The sequence below is a fragment of the Alosa alosa genome, chromosome 21 (genome assembly GCF_017589495.1).
Source record: "Alosa alosa isolate M-15738 ecotype Scorff River chromosome 21, AALO_Geno_1.1, whole genome shotgun sequence".
In the NCBI taxonomy this organism is placed as follows: domain Eukaryota; kingdom Metazoa; phylum Chordata; class Actinopteri; order Clupeiformes; family Clupeidae; genus Alosa; species Alosa alosa.
The window spans coordinates 8,646,355-8,670,918 of record NC_063209.1 but is presented as its reverse complement, the minus strand read 5'-3'; the positions used below and the strand labels follow the sequence as shown (position 1 = coordinate 8,670,918).

Sequence of the window (24,564 nt, the reverse complement as noted above, 5' to 3'; positions counted from 1 at the left end):
GGAGAGAGGAGACCATTTTCATAATTTGAAAACGTTTGTACAAAGTGTTTCGACGTTAAATTAATGTCCGGGTTTTAGACACATTTTAGCCATTGCTGCTGATCTTCTGATCGAGAACATTTAATTTGGTCCGCTTTGGTCTTGGCGCATGCGTAATTTGAGAAGGCTAGCAAAGCGTTCTGTTTGCGAGAGGTTCTGTTCTTTTGCAGGACGCTGCTCAAGATCAAGCAAACCCCAGATATTTTAATGTTAGCTAACAATGGCCGGCATTAAAGGTAAACACTTAAGCCTTTTTCTTAAAGATGAACTATTGATACGGTGTTGTTTTTGGCGTGAACTAAATGCTTACGCTCCATATATGTCTTAAAATAGCTATCCTGTGTTAGCTATTGCTATCTTAACCAAAAGGGGTTTGGGGTTTACGTTAACGTTATTGGTTACTAGCCTACTGGGCCCGGTCTTAGGTTAGACCACAACGTGAACAACTTGTTCTATATAAACTGATATTTTGGAAAACTATAATAATGTGTCCGTGTATGAACTGTTACGTGACTTCAGAAGCAAAGGATGTAGTCGTTAATAGCTAACATGGACAGTTAGCTAGGTATACATAGAATAGCTAGCATAGAATAGCTAGCTGAAGCTAACGAAGTCATTAAGAGTACGCTAGCTTCTTGCCAGTTAGCTAAGAATAAAACATTATCGGATAAGCTGTCAAGCTAAAGGGCACATTGCACAAGTGCAGAGATATAGAGAATACTGGCGATGAACTTGTAAGACATGGCAACTGGCAGTCACGGTATAGTTGTTGACTACTAGCTGACTCGCACTAACGTTAGAGCTCCCAGTAAAGAGGAATAGTGATGTGAGTGGACGCTGCTTGCTTGTACTGTTACCAAAGTTACACAAATTACTTCCTTTTAATAATGTCAACAGTGAAAACAAAAGGTGCACTTGAATGGCCTTTGTTTATAACAAACTATGGTGTAATTTCTTATGCAACTGAACTAACTGGCATCAGTCTACAATTTCATCGTGGTCGACTTCCTATAGCCTTAAGTCATGGCACTTGATAATCCCTCTTTGAAAACCATCTGACGCATCACATGAGTTCTCAGCAGTTACTCTTTTAGCTGATGACTCCCCTTCATTCCCGACCCACAATGTTTTAACCTAAAGCTTTTAAGATGTCCTGTTTCTGTGATGAGGCAGATTTCCCTTTTGCTGTGGTAACACATGTCTTGTAAGTGTGTTGATTAAAGAACACAAGTAGGCCTACATTTCTGTATATGTTTATGTGAGGGGAAAGAAAAAAAGAAAAGCAAGTGTCCATTATCTTTATTTTGTTTTCATCTTAACCAAAACATTTTGTCCAAACCCTTCTGTTTTTCTTTTGCAGCCTTGATCAGCTTGTCCTTTGGTGGAGCCATTGGACTGATGTTTTTGATGCTTGGATGTGCATTGCCAGTGTACGAGTAAGTGATGACTATGCTCATTATCCAGTAATAACAATGGTCTACACTGTTTATCTGGGTAGCCAGTGTGTGATTACGTGACCTTATTGTTTATCTTTTCCTGTTTTTTTATAGTAAATACTGGCCCCTGTTCCTCCTCTTCTTCTACATCCTGGCTCCAATTCCCTACTGCATCTCGCGAAGGGTGGTTGATGACACAGACTCGGCCAGCAACGCCTGTAAAGAGCTGGCCTTATTTCTCACGACTGGGATAGTGGTGTCTGCTTTTGGACTGCCCATTGTTTTTGCCCGTGCATCAGTGGTAAGTCTATTGTTTTGGTGGCATAATGTTTTGCAATAATGTTTCATTCTAATTTGTTGTTGTGGTTCAAATGTGTTGTGAGCTAACCATGAAAAGCTAGCCATTTCCCTTTTTCTGTTGTGATTTGCTCTTGAACACTTCACTTGGGTTTTGTTCAGTGCTGTGCCATTTGTTGTCTGAATAATTCATGTTTTCCCGGACAGATTGCCTGGGGAGCCTGCGCACTTGTGTTAACCGGCAATGTAGTCATCTTCGCCACCATCTTGGGATTCTTCTTGGTCTTTGGATCCAATGATGATTTCAGTTGGCAGCAGTGGTAAAGTTAGGACCGGAGTCTGAACTGTTTTTATGACTCACATTGTAATTATTATTACTATTGTTGTCATTGTTGTTGTTATTTATGAGACCGCCCATCCATAGTTGCAGGAATACCGTGCAATAAGCTGTTAAAAGTGTCATGGAAATGTTGAACTGACGTCGTACAAACACTTTAGTTTCGAACTAGCCTGAGTGTCAGAATGTGACATTTTTTTTTTCTTCATGGTTTTTGGTTGGCTTTCATTTGGCATTCTGGTCATTGATACTCCCTTGGGCGGGTATCCCAGTTTGTGATCAGCTTGGTGGCCGAACACCTTGCCATAGAGTTTGGGGAGAATGAAAACCAGGACATAACCTCAGTCTCCATGATGCTTTAAGAGCATTCATGAGTGACCTGTTAAATTCAGGCTGTAGTAAATCTATTTGGAAGAGAAGTCCAACATATGAGAATAATGTGTTGAATAAGTGGCACAAAGGGATACTCTTAAATAGTTTTGCTGCTGACCGGCAAGTAAACTACTCTGGTTAATCCTGCTTGTCATTAGGAACTGTTTAAATAAATGTTCTCCTTCAAACCTTGGTTTAGGGTCGGTATGTGTGGACAAGCAGTTGGGTACTCAAAGCTTTGCATCGCCATTGAATATATTGACAAAAATTGGTGAAAAGCTTTTGAGGACCGCTTGGCCTGGTAAAGTGTCACAAACGTAGCTTTTTACTCTGTATATGGGTGGCCGCCTCTCACATTCAGCGTAGTCAAATGCACTGTCTGCTTTTACCATGTAAAATGGTAATCAGTAACCAATCATGTAACATTCTTCTAATAATCCAGTTATCAACCTTATTTACTGTATCGCAGCATGGCACATACAGTATGTCATGGATTGCAGGGAGATGGATGTGGGGAAAATAAGAAATCAGACATTTGCTATAAATGCCGGTAAGTTGCTGTTGGAAGTTTTGAAGACGTTTGCGCAGAGTCTTAGCCGGGGAGTTAGATATTACATGTTAATGGAATTAGCTGAGGCTAGGTCAGGAAGCATCTGTTAGGCCATGTGTACTATATTAGCCGCCCTCTCTTAGTGACTTTGACCCATGTGTGGGTACACAGCACAAGTTCTCCAGCATTCACTTCTAGGTTCACTTTTTGTGCGTATTGTCTATGCTCCGTAGGAATTTACATATTTTAAAAGACAAAAAAAAAATCCCAAACAATATTTTCAGAAAGCACTGACTAGAATCTGGTACCTCTGTCTCTCTCTGTCTGTCTGTTTATTTATTGATTTTATTGTTTTATAACTTATCTCTTTTAGCCATTGTGTCGCTCTCCTGCAAAGACCATATTTCTGTTACATTCTGGTTTGTTCTTGTTATTATGACGGCCCTTTTGCACCTTTTACATTTTTTAAGGAAGATGTCTTGATTTTGAAAGTATTAGTTCTCGTAGCAGTTATACCAGGAGTACCTGTGTTTTGTCCATGTGTGACAAAATCTTTCTAGTTCTGAGGAAATTGTTTGCCTACCTTCATGCATACCTAAATGCACAACATTTTTGTTTTCTCAAAAACAAATGGATACTTTAGCAAATAGATCATCGGCTTTCGTAGAGGCACTGACATTGTTTATATGAAGAAGCTATAATGACATTGAGAGAACATGTCAGTTTGAATTGCATGAATCCGAACCTTGATTTTTGGTCCAAATATTGAAATGAAATGAACTGAATTGCTCGGCCTGCTTTATGGAAGACCGTAAATGTGTCTCTTGCCCATCAAAAAGCTCAGAATCTAATCGATCCATTTAACAAGAGGCTTTATGTTTATGTCTGATGCTGTTTTATATCTATAACTTTGTGTGTTCAAGGGGCTCAAGTCAACATGGTGATTTCTTTTTTAAAATAAATGCCATTTTTGAAACTGTCAGGTGTGTTCATTTCAAAACAATACCTCTTTGCTTTGTGCCTATGCGTTAAAAAGCAGCACTTGCTTCATGATTCTTCGTTTATTAATCGATCTACTGTAATTATATTTTGGTATGCCATTTCTAAAACTGAAGCTAGTTCAAAGAAGTGAAGGCAAACTTCACCCCAGTGAAACGGTACAGTAGACCAGTGGTTCTCAAATGGGGGTACGCATACCCCTGGGGTACGTGAAGGCACTCCAGGGGGTACGTGAGATTTTAAAATATACATATATTTAAAAAGTAGAATCCATGCAAAAATACTTTATAAACAATTATATTTTAGGAAAATATAAGTTCATAAAATGAATTATATTTCAGTAGGCTATTCAATTTCATTATCCTAAAAACCTAGAGTTCCCCCCTAAACCAGGATGTTTTTTTCTCAACTAAAAATGCTTTGCGCTGGTTAGGGGGTACTTGGCTGAAAAAATATTTCACTGGATGTACATCACTGAAAAAAGGTTGAGAACCACTGCAGTAGATGTTGATGTGGCCTGTGGAGACCAGGCTTTTGTCTCCCTCAGCTGGCCAAACATGCACAAGGCCTCAGGTGCTGCACTGAGGTGGAACAGGATACCGCAATCCCTACACTACAGGTACGTGTGGTCACAGTGTAGATTACATTTCCCTCACCCTCTCAGTGTGGCTTCACTCTTCATAGTCAGACTACCGGTGGTTAGTGGTCGCTATGTTGCTTAATGTCGAATTAAAAAGGGAAAACAGACTTCAAAGAAACTTTAAAATGACTTGAGAATTCAGCAAGACTAAGTGAGCTAATGTGATTTTTATAATTAGTAGTGCCTAATGTACAGTTCTCTGTGATGCGTACATTTTATATGGTTTATTTATATGCACAATTTACTGGGTATCTTGACAGCCATACAGCCACTTTAACCAAATTTTCAATATTTAATTGAAACAATAGATATTCTTGATCAAAATGACCAATCATTGTATCAATATGCAACTACTATACATTAAGACCACTCGAGATAAGATTTTGCGGTTGATTTACAGAGCTAGGGTCGACTAAGTAATTAAAAGTGTGAGCGAAAACTAGTCAATCATACTCCGTAGTAATAGTAATAGACAGCTGTCTGAGCAGCATTTGCATGTACAAACAGGTAGTAATATATCCCCACATAAAGTGTTCCAAAGGTGATTAGATATCACAAAACGAAGATCATGCTTTGATTCAGGATTTACAAATAGTCTTGTGCAGTTCTCAGTCTTTACTTTGGGCTAAGGTGTGGCTCATAGCTTGGTAAGAGTGGGCCAAAAACGGCCAGCTCCAGCTTGCCTACGACACACCTCAGCCTGAAGGTAAAGATTTAGCTCTGGTGACAATTTGCATATTGGAAGCACGCTGTCGGCTACAATGCCTGAATGTCTCAGTGAAAGCAAGATTCTTTCTGCATGTCTATGGTTGTGATGACCTTTGTGTTTGGGTGACAAAGACAATGACCTGAATTCGTCATGTCTGTCTGGTTGGCCTACAGCCTACCCAGTGACCTTTCTCTAAGGAAGACTATCAAGGTAAATGCATGGACTTGTCCCCCCTGCGTCGGAGGGTGGGGTGGGGGGTAAATCAGTGACCTAACGCTTCCCTCTCCCAGAGACGCCAAGCCGGTACCGAGCAGCTGGCAGAGGTTGTAGGTAGAGGAGAAGTGGACAGAGGGCAGAGAGGGGGACAGGAGAAGAGGAATGAGGAGGTTTTTCAGAGTCCACAGGAATGAGGACTACAGCCAGATCCAGTATCTCACCGCCAAGTGCACCCGCCTGTCACAGGAAAATGGTAAGTTTACCAGAGTCTGCAGATCATAAAGGATTGCAACTCTGTTGTCCTTGGAGCGCCTGTTTAGTTGTAGGGAAATATCAGATGCTATGGAGACAGTGGTGTTTTTCTCTAGGTGCTGACTTTGTTGACAGAGATTTTGCACTGACTGTGAAGATTCCTTTGTGCACATGGTTTTCTTTCTATTAATCTTATCCCCTCTGTCTTGACATGGCATTGGGAACCTTGTGCACTAACTGACATTTAATGCAACACCTCCCACTTAACTGGAAAAAAGTATCAAAGTTCAGATTGTGCCTGGGATGTGCAGGAGTAACTAAGTTAGCCATCTTGAGATGTTTTGAATGTTATCAGAGTTTAATGTATGCTAGAGACCATGTGCTGTTCTGAGACTGAATGACAAGTCAAACAAACCTGTCAGCTGGTTTCTTCAATCAGAAATGGCATCTCTGAATCAAAAGCAGCATGTGGTTCTAGTTCTTTTTGCATGGTGCTATATGAGGTTCATAATCTTGAGACATATTGAGACATAATTATATTAGTCAGAGCTTGTGTCCTGTTTTATCCTCTGGTCTTTCTTTAGTGTAATTATGTGGTAATTATGAATTTGAATATTTCTTCCCTTTTTAGTTTCAAACATATACTGTATATAAGTATAAGTATATATACTCTTTTGATTTGGTCTCTGCATTTATCCCAATTCGTGAAATAGTGAAACACACTCAGCACACAGTGAACACACAGTGAGGTGAAGCACACACTAATCCCGGCGCAGTGAGCTGCCTGCAACAACAGCGGCGCTCGGGGAGCAGTGAGAGGTTAGGTGCCTTGTTCAAGGGCACTTCAGCCGTGCCTACTGGTCGGGGTTCGAACCGGCAACCTTCCGATTACAAGTCCTAGCACTAACCAGTAGGCCACGGCTGCCTAACACTATTATTATAATTAAAATAGTAAAATGTTGTGGTGGATGATGATTGTGGCCTGGGCCCTGTCTCTCTGGTACAGCAGTGCTGGAGAGGGAGTGTGTGGCGGCCAGGGAGGGAGAGAGGGCACTGCAGGCTCAGAAGGACGGTCTGACCCTTCAGCTACGGCAGAAGGAACAGGCCATCCTCGAACTGAGGGTCGAACACGACCAGCTGGTTAACCAGGTCAACCAGGAGAAGGTATGTTTGTGTTTACTAATTTTCTTAAATACCCAGGTAGTAACATGAGAGGGTATGGACCTCTAACGAACTACGGGCACCTGAAAATAATCCCTCACATGTCCTGGGACTGTGCACAGAAACATTTTGTTTCACAAGTTGCACATTAAGACATGATTTTGCTGCATAGCAAGGAACAGCATCATTTTAATGTACTGTATTGCCGTTTCATGTATTTTGAAGGAATGCATTTTTACATTTAATGTATTGTAATGTAGTGAAATTATGTTATAGTTAGGTATTTAGGAGATGCTTGGTCCAAAAGGATGTTTGTGGAAGTTGTATTATATCATTTATTCAATCTTATTTTTAAGATAATCTGTCGTAGCAGCTCTGGAAAACTGGTACAGCCTAGTGTGTTTGCCTGGGCTGGTTGCCTTTGAATGCATTTAGCAGACATTATTCTCACTATCACAATGTGTCAGTTGCCATTTATAAATATTTTCTTGAGAACTCAACACAGATGTAAGGTTTTGGCATTTGGAAATACCATTTTTTGGCACATCACACAACTTCTCCACATCCATTTTCAGAGAAAAAAAAGTTACCAAAAAAGTAACATTTCCTCAAAAAGAATGAAACCTCACACCCTTCCCTGATTCTGGGCACCCGACGTTGCCCCCCCCCCCTGCCCCACAGGAGCTGGTGGAGATCCTAAAGCGCCGCGTGCGCTCCATGGCGGAGGAGAGCTGTAAGGAGGCGGCCCTGCTGGGGCTGCAGCTGGAGCAGGTGGGCAGCGAGCTGCAGCTGCTGCTGGGCTCTGAGGCGCGGCTGGAGGGCCTGGTGGAGACCCTCAGGGCCCAGGCCAAGCACAGAGAGGCCCAGGTCAAGGGGCTCAAGGCACAGCTGCACAGGTACAACTGCAGTGATGTGTTTAAAAAAAAAAAATATATATATATATATATATATATAACAGAGTATTTATTATCTATATTAATCATGTTGTATTGTGTTTATTAATGTGTTTACTGGAATGATTCCGGTAACAAACACACTCAAATTACTCTGTCATACACAGATGTACTTGTTAGGTACACATACACTATCTCTAACATATCCACACACAAACACACACATTTGGTTCTCCTTGCTGTAATTCCTTACCAGATTGCTTTTTAGCCACAGTTTTGGAACAGGGCTGCCTTATCATCTTTACAGAGATATAGCTCTCCTGCTGGGAGTATTTTTGTAATCTGACTCTAACAATATAGATTTCATATAAGGTTAGGTAAATATACTGGAATCATAAACCCATTACACTGTTTGGAATGTCAATGTCAGGCCCACAACATGCCCGAGGATGCTTTAACATATGCAGGCAAGTCAGGTAAAGCCCCTAATTGGTTGTTACGTAAATTGCACAGCATGGGCCCCGGGTTTACATAAATTAGTGCTCTTCTGTGATAGTCAGGGGTTTTGTAGGCTAAGAGCGTTCTTGAAAAATCCGATCGCCTCAGGCTGTTAACCGGGGTTTAGCATTGAGAATGTCTCCAGTGCAGTCAAGTAGGCCTATGTTGACATTGCACATTGTGTAGAGTATTTCAGATATAAAAGCCATATTTGACCTTTGTCTTGGCTCATTCCCTTTGTAGCCTATGAAAATAGTGGCAAATGAATAGGAAAACTGGTATTTTCATATGTCAACAATCTCAATAGGGAAAATATTACTGCAAATATGCACATAAGCACAGGCAGTGGATGGATAGTGGGAAACCTGGATGAACTATTGAAAGGTAACCGTTGTCTGGACTGATCTGGGGATCCCCTGATGGGCGCGCGATCACTCGACGATACATCCGAAAACCGATATGGCCTGACAAATGGTTTTGAATAGGAAAAATGTTCCTGACAAAACAGGAGGGTCCACCTAGCCGAGAGCCTAAAACATGGATAAGCATCTCCTCCAAACATGTGTTCCGCTGGCCTGTTTTAACACAAGTTTCATCCATCTCGGACGTCCTGTATCGCTAAGCGTAGAACAAAAACACACGAGTTGGGATTTGAAAGTCTAAGTCAGCGAAAGCGCACGGTGGCCTGCTGTGCCAGTAATTTGCTGACTGTAGAAGCCTACGCTAACTTGGGGAAACTTGGACATGACTCAGGAAGCGTTATCACCCTGTGGTGACTGCTAGAGTGCTGTAGAGCACTGCCATGATGCTGATAAAAAGGGGGGAGCTTGAAGTTCAACTCCCCCCTGGAGGCATGTAGCACATTCCAGATGCTGGAGTTGAGGTAGGGGGGGGGGACGACTTATATTGCTTCATGGTCCTGTGGGGCATAATAGGCTAATTTAATGATGAATCATGTCTCTTGAATCTGTGTAACATAAGCTTTACCTGACTGTCCAGGCTGTAGGTCATCTTTGTTGTTGGAAAAAAAAAATGATGTTGTGAAGTGAAAAATTGACCTCTGTGGATTGTACCTCAGTGGGATATTTAATTGCACACAGTTCATTATGTCTTTGTAAGGACTGCCAAGTATTTATAGGCCTACAGAGGTAATAGATGGGCGAAAAGAACACTGAGCTTCACTTGTTGTTCCTTAATATTGTAGGCCTGTACTTAGCAGAGGGGCTTTCATAAAGCTGCACAATGCACATACATTCTTTTTAACACGTTGGGACAATTTTCCTCAAGCATTAGCCTAACATGCCCCTCTATCTTGATTGACAGCAAGAACCGGGAGTTGGAGGACGTCCAGGGTGACTACTCTTCCCTTACTCAGGAGCTACAGGACATGCGCAGCGCCTACCACAGGACGGTGGAGGAACTGCAGCATGAAAACGAAGGAAGCCTGCAAAAGCTGCGTGAAACGGCTGAGCAGTTTGAGTGGCTATGTGAGCAACAGCGTATCTGGATGTGCGGCTTCAAAAGGTAAGAGCAAATGGCAACTATAGCCTACACTACAGGTGCCCTAATTAAAATCATGGGCAAAGTGCAAAATCTATCAACACGCAAGGTTCTTGTGCATGAACTAGCTACATTGTGTGGCATGAGAAAGTTTTGAGGTCTTGTCAATGGTGTTCAATTAGCAAATGGATTTAGCGTAGTTATAGAATTAGCTTTAGTTTGACTAAAGCTTAGCTCAGTGGTTAGAGCGTTCGACTCCCATGCCGGTGAGTGTCGAGGTGGCGGGTTCGAGGGCCGCGAGCGGTTTTTTGGAACCCGGTTTTTTGCACTCTGATGCTTTCCTGAAGCAGGTCGGCTTTATTTGAAAGCTGTGCATGACAACAAAAAGACCTAAAACTGGTGTGTTCTGGTGTGTTATTGCAGATTCAAAGATAGTCTCTCCGAGGAGAAGGAATCCTTGATTCTTCAAGTAGACAGGTTGCAAAAGGAGGTCGCTGAACTGAGGAAAAGCTCGCACTCATCAATCCAGGACCCAGAGGATGTGGACATTCCACTTTACAGCCGGTCAGCGAGGTTCATGTTGTCATTTTGTATTGCTATTTCTGTGTACTCAGAAGGGTAATAAAAGCTGAAATGTTGTGCTTCGTTACAAACCCTTTGAATGAGGAGTAATAACAGCAACTGCCAGAGACATATCCAAAGTCACACATGCTCCAACCCACACAGCAAAAGGACTCCGCGGCGGAGGTATGACAGCTTCCGGAACGGACCCGCGAAACGGACCCGTATCGGCGTCCAGATGCTCTCAGGAACGGATCCGCTACGAAGGCGGATCGCTGACCCGCCGTGGCTCCGCACTGCATCCACTCCGCATCCGCGATTAAAACCTTACCTCCGCGGCGGGTCCGTTTGGGATCCGCAAATCGATACAAACATCCGCCGCGGACCCGCAACGGACTCAAAGGCTCATCTGGCCCGGGTCCGTTTTGGACCCGTTTATCTCATTTTCAAAATTCCTTCTGTTCTTGCTGTAGGATAAAACTAGGCAACTATAGGGTAAAAGTAAAACTATCACTAGGCCTAGCCTAGGCTACTACAGCAATATAGGCCTACGATTAATCTGCATTGCCTCGTATTTTTAACTTAACAATACTGTCAATAAACCTAACAGAAAAGGTTTAAGTCAAGACATCAATTTACTGTACAAACGTGATCACTACTCAATGGAAATATAAAATGGACATTTATGGAAAGTTACAGGTTATAAGCTATTCTGTTTTTGTTAAGTAGCCTACATTGCCTAGGCTACTTTACATTCATTTTGTGGTCAAAACCTAATTTAGTGCTTTATAGGCCTAGGTCAGTGCAGACATGAAATATTTTATCTAATAGGCTACAACTTCAATGAAATACTGCGCTATGCACAGCTAAAATATCAGAAAATGAATAACTGGTGAATGACAAGAAGTTCAATAAAAAGATTGTTTAATGCTTATTTCTCCTATTACTCCATTTGTGTGGATGGAGGCGGAACACATCTCCTTGTTGCCCGATCCACCGCCGGTTGAAACCGTGTCACCATGTTTTTCCTCACAGCACCTGTAATCAAACAGACAGATATGTTTATGTTTATGGTATGTAGCATCCAAAGCCAAGTATGCTTACACAATACAATATATGAGATGGGTATTAAGGAGATTAAATTTAAAAAGAAACATGACTTACAAAGCTCCTCTGTTCGCTGCACGTTGAGGGCTGGTGTGGGGGTGGAGGGAGTTGAGGAGGGACTGCCGTTCCTGGCCCATAGTGAGGTGGGCGGTGTGCGAGAGGGGGAATTTTTTTTTATTAAATGATAGTATAAAATTGTATTAAATCTGTTAACCATGACTGATAATACACATGGGGCGTATGTTAAATGCAGGTGCAGGTGCAGGGAGTTGAGGTGGTGAAGAGTGTTGCGGTCCTGCCCCATGGTGAGGTGCTAAGGAAGATAAATGGTTGTGATCTGTTAACCATGGTAGGCTGAGAGCTACAGGGCCAAACAATGGCAAACAAAAACAAATCTCTGGTCATGCTGGACATGCATTTGTATGTTTCAATATTTTGGTATGCACTATCTATATCAACTCCATGAATGGATTGACATTGAAATCAATGTGTTTCAATACAATCTGATAATAATGAATGAACTTTTCAGGCAATATTGCATGAATGCAGATGTTTTAACTGACAAAATATTTGGCTGAGATTTTGAAAGTAATGGATAAAGTATGCAGAAAATCTCAGATGGTAATGCAGATGCAATCTGTTGATCTGAAATGGAGTGACTACTGCTGTGTTAATATAGATGGGGCCACTGTATTCAATATTATTTCAGAGATCAGTCTTTACCTTAACAGTTTTCTCCAGGTTGAGGGGTAGTGACTCGGCTGCCTGGAACTCGGCGAGATGGTGGAGCTGGAGGAATAGATACAAAGAGAGGGGAATGTCTTTAGCACTAAGAATGTTAACCATATCTCTAATATTAATATTATGATTTAGTTATTTCAATGTTAAGAGATTATTACTTACTTTGCCAGTGCAATTGCCTTGGAAGGTACCTCAGAGATGCAAAGTCACCATTTTCTGGCTCTTCACTGTCATCAGAGTCCCCGAAACGATGGCTGTTACATAACGATATCATTATGGAAGATGGGGACCAAGTTCCATACAGTTAAGTTACGTTAGCATAATAAATCACAAACCGATGCCAATAGTTGTCTGAACCGACTTAAACCGTGATTAAAATGCCGAGGCTTTCATTACAAAGATGGCAGATAGACACTAAAGTTACGTATGAGACCAAACTTGGCAAAATGCTAACGTTAATGCACAGCTAGCTAGAGGCTAGGGCTAAACCATTATCAGTGAGTCAACATGCTAAAGTTGTAGGTAGCTATCATAGCAGAGTGCTTCACTGACTTCATTGACTGAAATACCAGTGCCAATATCACCTTAATCAAGGTTTGCATCGCAAACGTGATTTCAATATATGTATAGCACTAATAGACATTAGCAATTGCGCCTAGCAGCATGCTAGCTAGCAGCTATATGCCGCTAGCATAGTAGCACTATATGGACAACAGCGACACATTAAAACAGACAAGACCAGACTAATGTTAAATAACAATGTGTGTTTTTTAAATCACACTACCATAACATATTCTGCCGAAATTGCTATCCCATTTTAAATCAGATAGGCTACAGACTCATATGAGCATCACAGCTAACAATAACGTTAACTTTGCACAAACTGTTGCACAAAATGACAAACGTCTCTGGTTGCACTAACGTTAACGTTAGTCCTAATATCAAACAACGTCATTACAATTAATAAACATGATGATTATAAAACCACAAAGGCCAATGTTTAGCTTTTTGTCGCAATATATTAATAAATATCACTTACTCGAGAGGGTTCAGCGCAACCGTGTCCCAGCAAAGAAAATATCCACTAGTATGACTCTTCTTGGCTCTTGGTGTACAGTCATGGTCAACCGTTACAGTAAATCTTGGCGTCAGCGCTACCAGTGGATCCGACATGGGTCCACTCAGGATCCACTGTTTGACAGTAGAATTTACTGGGCAGAGCTGATCCTCTGTGCGGCACCAAAACGAATGCGACAGTCACGCGGATCCGCCTAGGAGTCTACTGCTGTGTGGGAAGAGACTGTACAGTGTACTGATTTGTGTTTCCTGCCTCAAAGCACTAAGACCTGAAAAAAAGGTCTGGAAATTGGAAAACTTTTATGCATTGGAGAGAGAGAGAGCATATGGGCTATATTTAGACAATCAGGGCTACATTTACTCAAGGAGAATCAACACAATCAGGGGCTGGGGGAAGAGGCACTCCACTGATCTGATTGCCTACCCGTTACCCCATCCAACATCTCCCCCCTCTTTCTCCCTAATGCAGAGAGACCCCCTGGGACGTGGACGTGATGTCCGGCCTGCAGGCCGAGGTGGACAGGTGGAGGGGCATGTACGAGGAGCTCTTCAGCAAACTCACGCCAACCCAGGTGAGGATAGGACAGACAGAGATGTGTCCAAAACAATAACTGCCATCCACCGTGCTACATATTTAGGGTCATAGAACAGAATACACTTGCATCAACTACATTAGTAATAATCATCTAGAAAGCATCAACTACAGTAACCGATATAATGCTTCATACCTTAACCTCACATTTCTCACATTAACCCAATCAATGAAAAATCAATGGAGGTTGTTAAAGGGGAATCCATCCGTTAACACTTCACAGACTCCGCTATAAATCAGTGTATGATGTAGACTGAAGGCCCTAGTGACAAATGACACAGTTGCTGTATATTGTACGTATCTATATAGTCATTGGGCTGACAGTTTTATCCTAAACGTATTAAAGCTTTATATTTTATCAGTAGTGGGCCCCTTGAGAACTCCTTACTGGAGTGTACATAATGCTATGCTATACCTGTTGAATCATGGCTAGTGCATATATATCTTGCTACGCATACCTCCCATGTAGCGTGATGTTTTTCTAACTCTCTCAAAGGACACAAATAATACGATGAGCACTAATGACATCAGCATGTCCCCCCTCCCCCAACCCCCCACCCCCCCACCAGTAGTCTCTGTTCCGCTGCACGCAATTTGCCCCGCAGTGCATATCTTTGGATGGTTACTTTTCTAACGCGGGGCAGATGTGACGGACTGTTCCACAACGGCAGCCTCTGCTCTGGAAAGCGATGAGAGGATGTCTGAGGATATAGTATATCTCCCTATTTCATATTAGCCAGCACCGAAAGGACATACAAGAAACAGAACAGGAATTATGCCTCTTAAATTAAAGGAAGATTATAAAACAACATTGTGCGCCATACCCACATTTCACATATATCTACTGTGCATAAACATACATAAACTTGGACTGGAGCAGCTGTAGAAGTTTCCATGCTGCCTCTTTTTTTCTCACAGTAAATTGTGAGTGCTTTGTATGGTTTATGTTCATTGCTTTTGGCCTGCTGCACCTACAGTTTTATTTTGAGTTCTCAGGGGGAGGACGCTGTCAACGGATACCAGAAACCCCCGTGAGGACCCCGTGGAGAACCGACGTTCAGCTCTCCTTTTTTTTTTTTTTCGGTGTCCCGGTGTCAAACTTTTTCTCTTTTTGTCTTGGAGGCACTCCTAATGCCGAGGCTGCTGTGGGTGGCTGAGTTCCCGGTGTAGTGGAAAAGCCCATTCTCTTGGACTGTCCCTCTCTCTTTGTCTCTCTCTCTCTCTCTCTCTGTCTCGCCTGTCATTACTCACCAAGCGTAAGATGAGCAACTTGGCCTCCGAGGGGCTCTTCTGGGCCTGCGTCCCTGTAACCCGCGGCCTTGCGATAGCGTGGACCTAATGCACTTACCTCTGTATTTATCTGTTTGCTATTGTCATGTGTTGACTGTCTAATAAGGATTATAAGCGCGTCCAAGACAGCCCAGGGACCTTTCTGTGGATTGCTGTGCTTCCAAGTGAAAAAGCAGACACACAGTGGATAACTTTGTTCGGAGATGATGTGACATAGCGGAGAGTAGTGTTTGATGTGTCTTGGCTAAATGTAGTCCAACAACATTGTCATGTAATCCTTTAGATCCTTACTTGGCTACTTGAGATTTGTTAAATAAATAAAGATGTTTATTTGAAGAGTACTATGTCAGGAGCTACATAACAGCACACTGCACATTCTACTATTTATACAATGCAGTGCTTAACTAGTGATTTACTCTTTCTTACATTGACACAGGTTTATAAAGCAGTTTGCTCAAAGGATCATGTGGACATTGGATTTGTTTTTCTCATCTTTTGGTCAGGTACATACTTACACTGATATATGAATGTAAATGTGAATGTATGCAATTCATGAAGTCTATGTTATTTTCACAGACATAGGAGTATGCAACCACACATAGGTCTTTATGAGGTGTTGATACTGACAACACAGCTGCATTTAGGTTCTTTTAATCATCGGGTTCACCAATGTTTCGACAAACTGTCTTCATCAGAATACCCCAATGAAGCTACATTGAGTGTGCGGAACTCTGCTTATATTCACAGACACCCATACATAAATATATCTACACACGTACATGTGGTGGCACGACATATATCCACTCATGCATATCACAACCTGTTAGCCTGACATATAAAGGGGTTTACTTAATAGGTTTACGGGAATAGACTGTTTACATTCTCCATTGACCGCACCTTGTAAAAAGACATTGCATAGGCTATATTCAGCACCAGAATTCATTTATTAAGGTGGGGCCAGCTAGAGGGAAAAGTGGCAAAAAGTCATTATGGGAGCTATGTGACGCTCATTCATGTGTCTGCTCACCTGCAGGTCCAAATGTGAGCTCCGGGGTAAAAATAGCCGAGGTGACCACGGATAATTGGTGTAAATAGGGATTTTATGGGGACTCGGGGCACCCTCTCGACTGGGCCACACGAAACACAACGTTCTTGCACTGATTTACAGCTTTCACTGCCAAGAAAGTCCCCCCAGAGAGAGAGAGGGAGAGAGGGAGAAAGGGGGAGAGAATGCAGGGTTCTGTCTGTCTAGGAAATCTTTTCCCTTCTCGCTTGTCTCGGTTAACTCGGCCGCGAGTTTACAGCAGGTTCTCAGGGAAATTCCACTCACACCAGTATTGCGTCCAGTGTCTCTGACAGCGAGGCTTTTTTTGGCAGCGAAGATGTCCCGCTTCTCTCCCACCATGGAAAGATGAATAGTCTCGGTTTCTGTGCGGCTGTGGATGAGTGGACCTCGCTCTCTCTAGTGTGGTTCGCCGATGTTTAGGTTTTTCGAGGAGAGGGGATGTAAACGTTCGCCTCGCGATGTTTGTAGACGTGCACAACAGCGAGGTGTTGGTGTACGGGAGAAGGCGGCCGTGTCCTCGGGGCCGGAGCGGTCACACACACACACACACCACCCACTCCGTGCCCTCCTCTTAAGGTCCCCCGAAGTCCAAACACTGCGAGGAAGTGTTTTTGTTGCCTCAAAGACACAATGACATCATCCCATGAAAGGAATACCACAGAGGGGAAAAAAGAAACATCAGGGTGCACTGGTCAGGTGAGGTTCTGTTTGTCTAGCTGTTTGCGCACCTTGTGTCTGTCTCCGTATGTGTGTATGAATGTGTGTGTGTACACGTGCGTGTTTGTGTGTGTATAAGTGCGTGCGCTTGTCTTAAAGTGTTTGTGTAGTGCGTGTGTCGAGTCCAGTCACGCGTATCTGTCGAGCAGCTGACACCCAGCTAGTGTCACGGAGGCCCTTGTCTCATCAGCCTCGCTCCTCAGAGCAAACAGAGAGAGGGGCAGCTGAAGCCAAGCAGTGGCGGGCAGCAGACAATGATGTTGACACACCGTTGACCTCCCCAGGCTGAACCACGGTGGATACTTAACCGCGTTCCAGGCCCCCACGTGCTGCGATTGTGGGGGGCTACCAGCACACACTCCAGTTATGGGTCCTCAAGTGGCCCTTGGGGTGGGGGTGGGGGGGTTGTATCCACAGGTGCAGCTGTTGGAGGTCACTCCATAATCAGCTGTGGAGGAAATATTCCCTCCACCACCCCCCCATCCCTAGCATTGCCCCAGCCTCCCATCCGGACAGTGAAAGCCATAAGTCTGCTTCACAGATGTCCGATCACAGAGGGGAGTTTGTTATGCTCCGTGTTTAATTCATATTTTTATGTGAATTCTGTCACATTTGGAACACTAGGACGACTCCGTTTTAACCTCACAGAAAGTGGGACTGACACCAAACGTGTAGTAGGCCCTACAGCATTGCAGAGAAGCATTTATTTGATTTAAGGCTAACTTTACTTTAGGATAACTTACTAGGTCAAGGTCTCACCTGGAAGACTTATCAGGGTCTTCCATAGTTTAGACTTCTAAGAGTTGAAGCCAAATCACCAAGTTTCAACCCTCCCTCCAGAAATTACTGGGACATCTGCTAAGCATTTTGCCATGGGCTTAAACGCGTTCATGCTGGATGGGTTCGGTCATGATTTTTACTCGATGGTCGCGTCTCTTTTCTCTTGATTTTGAAGAACTTCCTACCTCACCGTCTGCTTACCATAAAGAACTAGACAGTTCACCTAGAGCAAACCGAGTTCCCTGGGAAACTTGTCAGCCATCACTGAAGACAGGGATGTCTCCTTATCAGCTACTTCTCCCATACACCTTAGGTTAGCCTCAGCCTCCCCTCTCTCTCACACACTAACACACAGACACTCACACACTTCGTTTCACTCTCTCTGGGAGCGTCCATCTCTCTGCCTGTCCAGGAATGCTTGCTCTGCCTCACTAAATCACGTCTTTCATCCGTCAAATGGGTGAACACTGGCCCAACATGAAATCAGGAGGAGACCAATTCCAGTGTTTTCACAGCCCGCGTTTCCCCCGTCATGCCAACAAATGGACGCAGGTCATCTCTTTGCTCTGTAATATTTGTCTGCGCTGATTTCATTTGGCAGGCATTGTCGAGGTAGCAGTCACAAGCTGTCAGTTTGTGTCTAATGAGTAATATGGCCACCAGAGGGCGATCTTGTACAAGCATAGCAGATTCAGAGAGCCTCTTTGGCACCCGAATAAGCTTTGAAATGTGTCTTCAATTATGGGGAGCACAAGCCATTCTGCTCTTGTAGACTGATGTGTCAGTCGAATCCAAGATACTCTCACTGTTGTAAGTTTCTCACAAACTTTTACTGCTACATTCTACTTACACTGGAATCACTTCATTCTGTGCTCTTTTATTTTAAAAAGTACAGAACAGAAAAATAGTTTTACATTGCTTTAAAGAAAAAAAAACAAGATGGAGACTATTACATTGAATTGCTCACAGTTCAAACTCATGGCAAGACTCAGGTGTAATTGGTTCTTTTTGCTTTTTTGGGGCAAGACTTTTTTTCCAGAATTTTCTTGTGACTGCTGCTTTTGCCACAATCTCATTATCTCTTAATGAGGCACGGAGACGAGGAAATGAACTCATCCAGCCTTCTGGACGATCCAGACAGGCCAGGAGCAGCAGGCAGCGCACTTGAAAGAGGGCAAGTGAAAGTCGAAACCATGGACACACACACATCACAGACACACACACACACACACACACACAGGCGTGCAAACACATGCACATATATTCACACATGGACACTACATCCTCATGTGTAGTGAGTGTTGTTTTTATCCCCAAGTTCATCAACTTGTCGGTTCTTGTTGGATTTACAATGTCTCCGCCCTCCCAAACCTCTGCCCGCCTAACACACACACACACACACATGCGCACACACACATACACACACGGCCTTGCCAGGCGAGGCACTTGAACAGTAGCCCTCCCTCACAGCAGGAGGCTGTCCTTCAGCCTGACATTGACCATCTTCCACACCGCTGGAACGCTCCTCTGCGTGGCGGCTAAAATTAGCTATGACAATAAACCGTAAACATTTGGAAAACAATCGGAAAAGTTGAGCGTCTCTGATCTGGCCGATCCTAGAGGGGGCAGGGCACGCCTGCCCGCCTGCCTCTTCCTTTTCTTGTCTTTTTTTCTCTTTGAGAAAGAAAGAAATGTCACAAAAGAAGAAGAAAAAACCCTCTAAAATACGCCTCATTCGCCATACAGCGCTACTTTCCCACAAAATATGTTTTGAATAAAAAAAAAAGAAAATAAGTGAATGAAGGGGCCTAGGATGGTGTGTGGCACAGTGACTATGGCAACGACATGAAAAGACAGGCCTACTGTGAGGAGTGGGGTGTGGGTTCTCCTGCTGTTGCCACGGTCCCTGCCACGCAACAGACGCTGTAAGGACGGGGACACCAGAGCCCAACCATCTGCACTTGAGTGGAGGCCGGCAAGAGGCAGGCTAGCAGCCGATAACTCACGCCATCTGGCTGCAGCAGAGGAGATGCTGCAATCTGGTGTCAACACACACATACACAGATTCACACACACACACACACACACAACACACACACACACACAGAAAGACACAGACCCAACACAAACTCTCAAAGTCCCATATGCACATATGCATGCAGACACACACACACACACACACACACACACACATACATACATGGAGGCACATACATACAGTATGTACACATACACTCACACACACACACAGCATATAAAACACTTTCATATGCATGTAGATACATATATACACACACACACACACAAGCACATACATCTACACACATGCATACAAAACATATGTACACACACACATGCAGGCATTCTACACATAGTCACGCACATACAGGGACAGCACATAAGAAAAGAAGATACAGATGTTCGTCTCCTCTCCTCTCCTCACTGTTGGAGAATTACTCTGACTCTGGTGTTGGCTGCTTCCTCGTTCACCCAGGAGACTCGCATTGACCCCAGCATCGAGCCTGCCATCGACACGTCTTTTCACAGCTACTGACAGGATCTGATATTGTGCATGTCCCATTTGGTGATGCACACCACCAGAATGCTCCCATCTCTGTCTTCCTTTCTTCTCGTCTCAATTTTCTCTGTAGACCACTGCAGATTAAAGGCCTGAAAGACCCCAAGTAATGGAAAAAAAAAAATATATATATATATATTATATATATATTATATATATTCCATTTTGTCTCAATTCCACAGCGAGCTCCTTGCAGATTTTGAAGGGAAACAAAGGGATTATGGCCAGGGAGCCTTTTCAAGGTTTTTTTTAAGGGTAGCGGATTGATCCAGTCATCTCAACCAAAGGTGGCACCTCGACTTTTTTTCGTGCGCGGTTCACATCATCGTTATTGCCTCACCTCTTGAACACGTTTGTGTGCCTCATTAGTGACGCTCGCGTGCAAATATTGGGCTGTTAATACTATCCAGTAACCATGTGTAAATCCAAACGTCCGATGACACCTCCCACATCAGCCCCTAACTCGTTCCAGCTCGCGTGAAAATGTCACCGTGACATAATTCCCAAGTAGAGGGGCCCTCTTCACGTTCAAATCATGTATGTGTCCTATACGTTCGCCGTAATAGGGTGCGCGGTGAGTGTGTTGTGCAGTTACCAAAGAAACAAGTGTTTTCAAAGAAACAGTCACGCTCCAGAATATAATTTTTTGACGATGGAAATAATCACCGCTGGTTTGACTGAGAGCCAGACACTAACATATTGAACACTGCCGAGGGACCACGGACGAGGCCTAGGCTGACTTTGATGTTACACGCATTGGAATTGACTGGAGGAGATGGAGTACTGGGAGGTGGCTGTGTTCCCACATAGGTTGTGAACCCCGCAAGGGTGTCTGGTTTAGGCGGCTTTGTCGATTTTTTTTTTTGTCCTCTCTCTTTTTTTTTTTCACAGCATGCCAGGACGTCCCAAACTCCAGTGTTTCCTCTTGGCTCGGTGACTGGTGCCAAGAGAGCTTTAACTCAGGGCCGGCCGCCTGTATCGCCTGTCAGCTCTCCAGCCTAGGAGGAGGTCTGACACAAACAAAAAAAGGGATTCATTCGCTCATTGCGATAAAAAAAAAATTCCCCCAACATCCATGACACACGCCAACTCAGCTTTATACATGCTCAAACTTGGCCTCCGACTCGCACCGCAGAAAGAGCTTAGCGCCTCTGTGCTCTTCTGCTAGTGACGTGATCGATCCAAAAAAAAAAAAAATACAATGGCAGCGGGCTTGCCTCGCCGAGCATCCGGAAACAATGAAGTCTTGGCTTTTGTAATGTGGAAAACATCCCGTGTCTGAGGATAGCACCTACCGAGCGGAGCTCCTCTCTGAGGCCTTCATCCTGATGGCTCTGAACACGCTCCTCTCTGCGAGGGAGAGAAGCTCCCCGCCCGGCCGCAGGTAAAGTGAGAGCGCAGCTCAGTCTCGGGTGGGCCCTTTCCTTCCTCTTTCAGCTTTTCCATCGGAGAAAATGTGTGAAACCAAGGGGAAAATTTCACCATTTTATAACTCTTGGAACCATCGTGAACGCAGATGAATTTTAAGTGATGTTAGGATATATAAAATGGAAACGGGGAATTGGGGGGCTACCAGTAAGGATATCGCTGCAACAGAGCTGCAATGCTAAACAGTATTCCATCTTTTAGCAAGAGCTCAGTGTTCAGAAAGCTTCCAAAAGCCTATAAAGTTGATTATTGGACAAACTCACTTTTCCTCGTTTCCTTTTATGCAAATGTGTTCGCCTGACGATTGCGGCACACAAATGAACCCCTGGTACTAAAGGCTGGTCAGGCAGCTTTGGCGGACAGACGTCTCAATGAGAGCATTGCAGTTTGCTTTAGGAGCACCAGTGATCTGAGGACATACACACAAGTAGCTGACGTGCTGCTGGCATACGCATTGGTGGTCGAATGGAAAAAACAACATACTACGGTAATGATTGTTCAGTGTCCCCACACAACCTTTATTCTCCTCACGTAAACCTGGTGCAAACCTAATAGTCTTAACCACTTATGGGGCTAAAAAGAATCCAACAGACGCCATCTTTCTTTACTCTTTTTTTTTTAACCAGGAAACATTTTGTCTCGCTTCTAAAGCAATAAACAATACAGCTCAATATGATCTGGGACAGCCAAGAATATGGAAACAATTATTACAGGGAAAGAGGGAGTGAGGGAGGCGTGCACGCACACACACACACACACACACACACACACACATGCGTCCACGTCCTCAGCGTAGCCCCGCATTGGGTTTATCATTATCTTTGATGAATGTAAATATATAACCCAGAAGAACAAAGACTGTGGGATGACCCAGTAGTTGTTATTCAAACAATCAGATTCTTCTTTCTCACCAGCATGCAATGGAGAGTTTAGGGTGGGAGTCAGGGGGTGGAGATAAGGGTGGGGGTGCTGAGGGAGCTCCACTGCTTTCTCTGATACGTCTGACCCACCCACTGCTTTGGTCCAGCTATCGCGAAAATCTGTTTCCATGGAAAAACAACGGCGTGGTCATCCTTGGTCTCCCGACAAAGGGTTCACGCTGACCGTTCAAGGAGATGTAAACACAATGCAGAGGCATCCCATTGCGGCAGATGTTTGGTGGACCTTCGTTCTGGTCCACAGGTGGAGAGACCCAGCATCCAACAAATGGGGATTTCCTTTCGAGATTGCTCTTTCATAGCTGAATATTCATCAAGACCACCAATGGCTAAGGTCGTCTAATAAGCGTGCCCACTTCTTTGGGTACTGATGGCGGACCACATGCCTTGCAGGAAAAAACAGTGTTCTGTCTCATTTCATGCACGTGGCTCTCTTAGACTACACAATATCCTTTTCGTTGTCCAAACAACCTATAACAAATGAGGCCTAAAACTTGAGAAAAAAAGTGAAAACTGTATAACTGCCCACTTTGTGGAAATGGGACAATTCTGCTTTTCTGTGGTCTATTAATGAGAGCCAATACTTTTCTCTCTCCCTCTCACTTGAGCTCCTTGTGTCGTCCAAAGCCAACCAGCCTATTTTTACCCACCCAATGGGAATGAGGACTTCCAGACTAAAATAATTGCTCAGCTTTTTTTTTTTCTCTGGGTGAGGAAATTAGTAATAGGGCATTATTTTCCCTTCCCAAATCTGAATCACCCCCTTTTGCATTTATTTGGTTTGACTGGACCCTGTGGTCAAGAGTGGAGGCTCCATGATCCTCTCATTTGTAAAGAGCTTCCTTCAAAAATACACAGAATGGATGGTCAGCCTCTCTCTCTCTCTCTCTGTGCTTTGCAGACATATCTGCACTGCCTGGAGATGAGCTATACCAAAGGCACTTATTGGGCATCTATTTCGGTAGAAATGTGCGTGTGTAAGGCTTTACGACACCAACCTTGCTCCAGCAGCGAGATCACAACACATGATTGGCATGATGTCTTCACAACACACCACATGATTGGTACAATGTATTCACATGACGACTTTTTGCTGCGGAAGGGGTGGGATATGTGTAGACAACTGCCATATAGGCATTACAATCTTAACCCCATGCATTTCTATGGAGGATTCTTTGAGTGCTGTGTCTCCTCATTAGAAAGTCTCTGGCTATACAGAGACAGGCCACTGTATGAAACAAAGACATTCGCTTTTCGTGGCCCTGAGAACTCACAGGTTATGCCGGAGAGGCAGGTTGAGAAGCTGTGTGGTCCGGCCTGCTGAGTTGCCTCATGTTTCGATCAACTGCTTTGACACGTTTGTATACGCCAAAGTGCTACACAGACAAGGATGGCTGTCAGGGGCTTGGATGGGGGTGGCACAGGCGAGAAACGAAACAGACAAAACCGTTTAACCTTTTAATACAGAATGGCTCCCAAAGAACAACAAATGAATCCAAATTTCAGAGGGGGTTGGGGTGGAAGGGTCGAAGACTAAATAAGCAGGGTGCAGCAGACACCTACCGACACACACACCAAACATGGTGTCAGCTTGCTCCCTAATCCTGGTGTCTGGCCAAGGAAATTGATTGGCCGACATGAAATGGGTCTTTAATGACAGAGATGTCTCAGGCCTTGGTTAACCAATCAGAGTGAGGTCAGTTGGCAGTGAGGTTCTACTCCAACAGAACAGAGAGGGCTGGCTAATGAGAACAGTGTGTCGGAGATCATCGCATTGAAATGGACACCCC

General features: G+C 43.8%; 2 protein-coding genes and 1 long non-coding RNA gene across 3 annotated transcripts; 2 read left to right on the top strand and 1 right to left on the bottom strand.

The window, feature by feature from the left end:
- The first annotated feature begins 139 nt into the window (after positions 1-139).
- leprotl1 (leptin receptor overlapping transcript like 1) lies at positions 140-4,007 on the top strand. Its single transcript, XM_048232278.1, has 4 exons — positions 140-275; positions 1,400-1,475; positions 1,590-1,776; positions 1,980-4,007. Exons 1-4 carry the CDS (start codon positions 260-262, stop codon positions 2,094-2,096), a joined length of 396 nt encoding a protein of 131 aa, XP_048088235.1. The 5' UTR covers positions 140-259; the 3' UTR covers positions 2,097-4,007.
- A 1,737-nt stretch (positions 4,008-5,744) lies between these two features.
- LOC125286509 (hyaluronan mediated motility receptor) lies at positions 5,745-15,695 on the top strand. Its single transcript, XM_048231656.1, has 7 exons — positions 5,745-5,848; positions 6,854-7,011; positions 7,690-7,904; positions 9,723-9,923; positions 10,323-10,463; positions 13,855-13,957; positions 14,974-15,695. The coding sequence occupies exons 1-7, from the start codon at positions 5,758-5,760 to the stop codon at positions 15,010-15,012; spliced, it is 948 nt and encodes a 315-aa protein (XP_048087613.1). The 5' UTR covers positions 5,745-5,757; the 3' UTR covers positions 15,013-15,695.
- Positions 11,128-12,356, bottom strand: LOC125286510. Its single transcript, XR_007192191.1, has 3 exons — positions 12,291-12,356; positions 11,625-11,880; positions 11,128-11,498 (listed from the first exon to the last, which is right to left on the bottom strand). It is a non-coding gene; the product is annotated as an uncharacterized LOC125286510 (long non-coding RNA).
- Positions 15,696-24,564: the final 8,869 nt, after the last annotated feature.